The 7,629-nt window shown below is 36.2% G+C and overlaps 1 protein-coding gene across 1 annotated transcript; it reads right to left on the bottom strand.

Moving 5' to 3' along the window:
- Nucleotides 1–3,120: 3,120 nt before the first annotated feature.
- LOC100007948 (uncharacterized) lies at nucleotides 3,121–7,493 on the bottom strand. The gene is made up of 4 exons (XM_087303995.1): nucleotides 7,137–7,493; nucleotides 6,636–6,965; nucleotides 3,661–3,963; nucleotides 3,121–3,579 (listed from the first exon to the last, which is right to left on the bottom strand). Exons 1-4 carry the CDS (start codon nucleotides 7,180–7,182, stop codon nucleotides 3,419–3,421), a joined length of 840 nt encoding a protein of 279 aa, XP_087160121.1. The 5' UTR covers nucleotides 7,183–7,493; the 3' UTR covers nucleotides 3,121–3,418.
- Between the last annotated feature and the right edge of the window lie 136 nt (nucleotides 7,494–7,629).

Genomic DNA, 7,629 nt, shown 5'->3' with positions numbered 1-7,629 from the left:
AGCGCGGCGCGTCTTCTCCAGTGAGGGCGTCGAGGAGAGTTGAAATCAAGTCAACTTCATGCTAGTGAACTATGACGCGGTTTGGCGGCAAGCAATCAGAATGTAGTAGTCCACCGTTTGAGAGGAGTTCAGAGAACACAGACCTGTGAACTTTGGTTCTAACCACAGTTGTTCCCAGAGGTTTGATTATTGCGGTTGCCGGATTTTCAATTATTGAAAATCGAGATGACACGGGGCCCCCAAATCACGTGCGCCCCCCTCGCGGTGCCTACCCTGTGGCCCCGTCTGGTACGCCACTGATTAAGAGCATGTCCGAAGTAACTTTTGCTATTTTAAGGACAGAAAAATACGCTCTGCACCCTAGCGCATGGTCTAAAATGGTTATGCATATTCTCTTAATAGGTTATTGGTGTGTTTTGAGCATAAAATGCATCAAACCAATCAAAGTCTCATCTCCCATTGCCTTTAAGTGTCAGTTGAATTGTGCCATGGTGCATACCTGTCAACCCTCTCGTTTTTTTCCCGGGATTCTCCCGTATTTTACTGTTCTATCCCGCTATCGTGCCGTAAAGGTATTTTCCCATATTTCTCCCGTATTTTCAGTCTTTCTCTGAACATCCGAGCCTCCCTATGCGCAACCAATACCACCGAACCACCAGGGGTCGCCCTTTGCTCTAAAACGTGAGTCTGTTCTGTGCTTTCGCTTTGTTTAGGAATGAAAAAACTTATAAATAAATATTAAAAAGTGGCGTGATTCCATTTCTTTTGATTACGGGTGCCATCGCCCAACCTATACAATCCTCAAAACAGTTATATAACTTAATGGTGCATGAATGTCAGCTGACGTGCTCCATAGTGATAAACAGATGCTGTTTCCCAAACGGATTCTATACACGTGATTTGAAGCGGAGAGAAAGTCTGGCTTTTGGGTGTGTGTTTAAACAGACATACACACATAATTAATAATAATAACATATAAGGATATTGATCTTGGTGTTTTTTTTTTTCCAAACACAACTAATTTAGTCTTAAATGAGCATAAAAATTTAGGAAAGCAGTCGAATGCTTTTATTATAAGATTACATGTGTGCATTTTTTAAGTGACACCTATTATTTAATGTAAAAAAAAAATCTTATTAAATGCGAGATTCATTCGTTGCTCTTTAATCACAATGTGTAAGTTATACACTGGAGAAACGGCTTATGAGTTTGATAGCTTGATTCTGTTTCATTATAATAGCTATTAATTTTAATAAGCTGAACTGTTTGCTAATGTATTTGCTGTAAATGTATATATTTATTTTTCTTTTGTTAATAATAATTAAACAAAATATTACTGACCATTTAACTGTTTATTTACAATGAAACAGCTAAAAATTAACATATTTAGTAATCTGGGGATTTTTTTAAGGGGGGGGGGGGAGGAATTTGGGGAATCCCATATTATAGTGGGCATATTCCTTATTTTCACATCCCAATGTTGACAGGCCATGGTGCATTTGGTATTTACATGGCGGACTTAAAACTGTTAAACAGACCATCTGCAGCACCAGGATACAGAACGAGCCTCAGCCATTTGGCCTCTTTTATTTTTCTTCACTTTACTTTACTTTACTTTACTTTACTTTACTTTTACACTTTTACACTACTTTTAGTCTTTACTTTCCACTGAAGACACCCATCAGCCTATACATTTAATTTAGTTTAAGCGCAAATATTTGTTTCAAAATTATTTATAAATTCAGTTTTAATTTCCAGCAAATGAATAAATGAACAATATTAATGAAGTGGGGTCAAATAACTGAGTTATATCCAATCACACATCCTATTCTTATGCCCCATTTCGTGTTGCATACATCTCCAAAACCTGAAAGGTGGACAAATCTAAACTTGTTTTTATTAAAACAAATATAAATATGCATATAATAAATAATACTACTACTAATAATATTACATATAATAATAATAATAATAATAATAATATATATATATATATATATATATATATATATATATATATATATATATATATATATATAACATATTTAATATATATTTAATTTAATATATAATATATATAATAACATTTTAATCCTTTTTTCATATGTAGAGATAGTTGTGTATTGTTATACATACTGTGTGTATTAAGCAATGTGTAAGCATTTTGGACCTGCATAGCCGCGTAACTAGCATGCTCTGTGCTGGACTTTAGACCAGCTTTTAGTTGGTCAATGGCGCAATCTATTTTAGTTCCTCAACACACTTCTATTTCAGTCTAGCACACCCATGAGTACATGAAGTGGTGAAATGGATTTGCTATTTAAATAATGTGCTAAACATAAAAATAACAGTTGTGCTGGTCTGAAAATAGCAACAAATCGTGCCAAGCACATCTTATGGCTTATTGCGCCAGGTGTATGATAGGGCCGTAGCTGTTTTTTTTGCCTAGTTATGTCACAAGAGGACATTGTTTGAGATGTCTTTGTTATTACAACCTAAAGTACACAAATGATATTAATCTAGATCAGTGGTTGCAAACTCAATTCCTGGAGGTCCGCAGCTCTGCATAGTTTAGCTGCAACCACTACCAACTCACTGCTGCTTAATAGTCTCTAGTATTCCTGAACACCTTGATTAGTTGGATCAGCTGTGTTTGATTAGGGTTGGAGCAAAACTGTGCAGAGCTGCGGCTCTCCAGGAATTGAGTTTGACACCCATGATCTAGAACTAAAGAGCAACACAGATAAGTTAGACTGACTCCTCTACCTAAGAGAAACTCATTCAGATGCTTATCAAGAGCTCTATCGGGTGTCAAGACATAGATTACACTGAAAAGTTTATTAAAAAGTTGTATTTTTGCTAAATACTGGACTACATTATTGTTTTCGAGATGAATAAAAGTGTAGTCTTATCCAGTTTAGATCAGATGTTGGCCAGAAGAGGGAGTTAAACATCTCCTAGACCTAGAGCTTGATAAAAATGAATGTTTTTTAAATATATTTTAGAGGATTAAAGGCACTAGTCTGGATTCTTTGTGAATGATGTAGTTAGTCTCCATCAGCTATATTTAACCAATCCTTCCAAAATAAACAAGAAACAACCAATAATCAATGGATATTCAATCTGTAAGTAAAGTAATTTATTAAGTCAAATAATTCAGTTTGATTTATTGCTAATAATTGCACAGTAGTAATAAGTTTTAAGACATAATTGTTGCACAGTAATAACTAATTGTAAGGTACACAACAGAAAGCAGTATTTCACATTTTCAGTAATAGCTTGTTGCAGGGATAAAGTGTTTATTTATTTATTTTTTGATCCAGAAAGGAGTTTTGCCACTTAATGAATGAGTTGATTTGTTTAACAAGAGTCATCAATGAAACTGCCTGATTCTTTAAAACCTAAATCTAAAAGTGTGTTAGATCTGAAAATATCGCCTCCTGCTGTTTTTTATACGCTGTCTTTCTGAACGTTCAGATATGATGTCATAAATGACTGCAGCAACAGTAGCCACGCCCACTACAGCAGAGATGACCAATCGTATCACAGCATCAGTAAATCCACAACACTGGTCAGAGTCTGAAGGAGAAACACAGGGTTATAAACATCACTTGAACTCTTTTAGGTTAGTAAAGACCACTAAAATCACCTTTATCATACCTGAACATGTGCGATAGATTTCACTGATGTCCAGATGTGTGGTGCGGTTTGTGATGGTGTTGTTAATCACACAGCTGTAGGTGTTTTTATCCTGATATTCCACCTCCAGAGGTAGAGAGAGACTGATGCTGAGATCAGACACACTGATGCTGGACAATACACTGTTTCCTTTGTACCAGGAGAGAGTCACAGCACTCACATTCAACACTGAACACAACACTGAACATCTGGACACTGATGATGAAGACGACAGTGAAGGACATGTTGTAGAGTAACTGCTGATGACAGGAACAGGTAGAGGAGCTGGTAAAATTGTATGAAATAAACATTATTAGCCATAATTCAGGCCAGGTAATAATAGTAAAATCTAAAAAAAAAGACTAATTCTGTAACTTTTAATATATTCAGTTTCCTGTAAAAAGTGATTAGTTGTTTTAATTTAAAGAGGTGAATAAACAGAGTGTGACTTGGATTGCTGAAGGAACGCCCCTCCTTTTTTGAAAACTAATTTTACAACCCTCTAGAGATAAAAAGAAGAATTTTACCAATTTTAATTCCTTCAGCCGATCTCTGTGTCTGGCAGGAGCACTTTTTAGACCACTGAATCAGATTAGACCATCAGCATCTTGCTCAATAATGACAAAAATATTTAGATAATTTTCCTATTTAAAGTTCTTGACTCTTCTGTTGTTTCATTGTGTACTATGATAGAGGTTAATTAAGGTTAACAAAGCGCCGGCTGTAGCTATGGTATGGCAGCCAAGTACCTTGTTTATTAGACAGAAATGAGAGTACTGTAAAGATCAGTGTTTCTCAACTGGTGGGTCGTGACCCAAAAGTGGGTCGCAGGAACATTTTCAGTGGGTCACGGAGTGTGTGGTCAAAAAAAAAAAAAAAGTAAAAATTTTTATACTTATTTTGCATATGCAGGACTTTTATTTTGAAATTCTGGCGTGACAACCCTACCGTTTGACTTGTGAAGTTTCATTTAATTATATTAACAAATATGTCGAAGTGCAAGTACGACCCTGAATATGTAAAGTATGGATTTACATATATTGACGACAAAAAAGACTTAAAGCCTCAATGTCATATGTAGTGAGGTGCTCTCACAAGAAAACACGAAACCTTCTAAATTAAAACAACATTTAGAAACTAGACAACATGTTTTATTAACAGTTCAGTTTAGTTCATGGTAACCACTGTTTACAGTATTTGTCGTTTTTACTTTGTATTATTTCTATAATTTGATCCATTTTGTTAAATGACAGCAATAAAATATTGTTTACTTGTAAGTCTTGGTGAATTTCTTATGATTTATCTGTCACCACTTGTGTATGTTAACAAATAAATACAAATTAATTATAATTCCTAAAATTGTATTATAGTTCCTAAAAATTTGGGTCACGGCTTGATGATGACCATGTAAAAATGTGGGTCCCATGACCAAACCAGTTGAGAACCCCTGGTATAAATCCTAGCCATAGCTGGTCTAGTAAACAGCAGCTTTTCATTTTCCATTGGTCTTAGTACTCGATGTAACTACAGAAGCGCTTTAAACAGGAAAATGTTTGAAACTCTGGTATTTGTTTAAACAAGATGCTTATGGTCTAATCTGATTCAATGATCTATGCTAAGTAGGGCTGGGCGATGTCAACCATTTTGGCATCGTAAAATGTCTAATGTGAAACATCGTGATGGACCATGTCATTGTAGGCAGCGCTAAATTAATAATTTACAACAAATTAATTATTTGTAGCCTAATGTTTCAACTACCTGACCCATGTGGTCTTTGTTTTACCCATAACCAAATCATAAATAAATAAAAAAAAGGTACACACAAATGACAACCTGTCAATCACTTTTTCCGCGGGACTCTGGCATGAATAGGCAGAGTGATTTGTGTCATTATAATGGCGTCGACAAACTTGGTTGGTAAAAAAAGGTGCACAACCAACAGGAACCAACAAACAGTATCTAGGGTTTTCACTAAAATTACTAAGTACAAGCGAAGTGAAAGATTGAAGCAGCGTACTGATGTTGTGACACGTTACCTGATAAATTCAAAAGACAGAAGAGTCGTTAGATAGAAACAAGATGAGATAAATATCACGTTTACCATCTATAGTGAGACGCCATCCAGCGGTACATCCTTGATAAACTGTCTGACGTGCACTGCTCTCTGGGCTGACTGCTGGAGCTCAGGCGCTGCAGCCCATGACAGAGTGTTTGTGTGTGTGTGTGTGTGTGTGGTCAAGTGATGTGCTTTTGTCAGTGGTAAAGTGTGGAAGGAGGGTTTTTCAGAAATGCTAGGTGAAATGTCAGCGTAGACGTGCACTGTTTTTGTTCTAAAATGCCATTTTAAAACTAAGTGGTGTAAACGGGGCCTAAGTGTGTATTTGTATTGTGGGGCGGAGGATTGCGATGCTGCCTCAGCATCGTGATGGCTATCGGCTGTCTGTGATGGACGATGGCATTATCTATTGGCTTAACCCTAATGCTAAGCTAAGCTGAATGTGTTCCCACTGGACTCCGCTGAATAGATAAAAAATTGTAAAACAGTTTAACTATAGGCGATTTGTAAAATGGACCTAGTTTTGAAGAAAAAATTGGACTGTTCCTTTTAAGTCAGTGGTTCTCAATTGTGGTCTTCGGTCCCCCACCATCCTGTACATTTTTCATATCTTTCTAAGACACCCTAATCAGATCATCAGCTCATTATTAGAGAGATCCATGAACTGATCCTTTTGTGTCAAATAAAAGAGACATTTAAAATGTGCAGGGCTGGGGGAGGACAACTTAACTTTAACCACTAACTTAAAGTTGACTTAATAATTTACAACTATGCACATAGCTCATGTATTTAATCATTTTAAGACAACGTGTTTACTCACCTTTTTAAACTAAAGTCAGCTAATCACTTTTTTTACAATGTAATATTCAGTAATTATCTTAAATTACTTCATTTTACTCACCATAGAGAATAACATTGAACCTCTGATTGGAATTTAGCCTCTTGCTGATGATGGTGAGTTTATAAAGTCCAGAGAGTTCAGTTGTGATGTTTGTGATGGTCAGAGATCCAGTTTGTCTGTCTATCTTGAGTCTGTCTCCAAATATCTCATTTCTGTCAAACTTGACAATGTTCTGCCTGAAGATCTCAGCAATATGAGTATCTCGAGGTCCAAACATCCACAGAATGTAATCAAAGCTCTGTATTTCAGTAACATCAGTGTTTAAAGTCACAGAATCTCCCTTGCTCACTGATACTGACTTCACTTTGTATGTAGCAGCAAGAAACACACCTGAAAAATATTATTATAAGGCCATATTTAAATGAACATACAGTACTAAAAGGTCAATTCATAGTGTCTAACGACTCGCTCCTAAAAGATAAAGCTGTTTTCTATCTTGTGGAAATGTATTTAAGTAAATGCTCTACTTTTTCTAAAACACAAATATAACAAATATCTCACCGCTCAATACAAACAGCATCAGAGAACACAGTTGAGAAGACGTCATTGTAGAATCATCCAGTCGAGAGTCACTTTAGACACAACAGATCAATTTATTGAATCCGTTTACTAATTGTCCACTACTGAAGCAAAAGCCCCCTGGTTTTCCTCAGACTACATTCGATCTGTTAGTTATCTTCTTCTTTGATTTACTTTACAGACTTCACACGTTTAGATTGCAGGTCATGATAATAAAAACCCTTCATAATTCAGGTCATCACTGAGTCTGATCAGGTTTGTTTGTTACCAAAGGAAACAGCCCCTGTCTCACACTGTCACGAACACAAACACACTGTCTAACAAACACCAGTTGTGTGCGTTTGCATCCTCTCAGCACATCAACCCACACGCATTGAGCTTAGACAACTTATCTGATCTTAAAAACAAGAAACGGGTGCAAAATGTGTCATTAACTTAGCCCTGGCATGCATTTTTTATGAGCCTGAGTTGGTTC

The sequence above is a fragment of the Danio rerio genome, chromosome 22, assembly GCF_052040795.2.
Source record: "Danio rerio strain M-AB ecotype USA chromosome 22, GRCz13ab, whole genome shotgun sequence".
Lineage (NCBI taxonomy): Eukaryota > Metazoa > Chordata > Actinopteri > Cypriniformes > Danionidae > Danio > Danio rerio.
This window is presented reverse-complemented; position numbering and strand designations above follow the sequence as displayed.

What these genes read in the sequence shown, in the direction of transcription:
- LOC100007948 (XM_087303995.1), bottom strand. Translation starts at nt 7,182, where the DNA reads ATGACGTCTTCTCAACTGTGTTCTCTGATGCTGTTTGTATTGAGCG. An exon ending in GATGCTGTTTGTATTGAGCG is followed by an intron (nt 6,966 to 7,136) that starts GTGAGATATTTG and finishes AATATTTTTCAG; the next exon opens with GTGTGTTTCTTGCTGCTACA. An exon ending in AATCTATCGCACATGTTCAG is followed by an intron (nt 3,580 to 3,660) that starts GTATGATAAAGG and finishes TTTCTCCTTCAG; the next exon opens with ACTCTGACCAGTGTTGTGGA.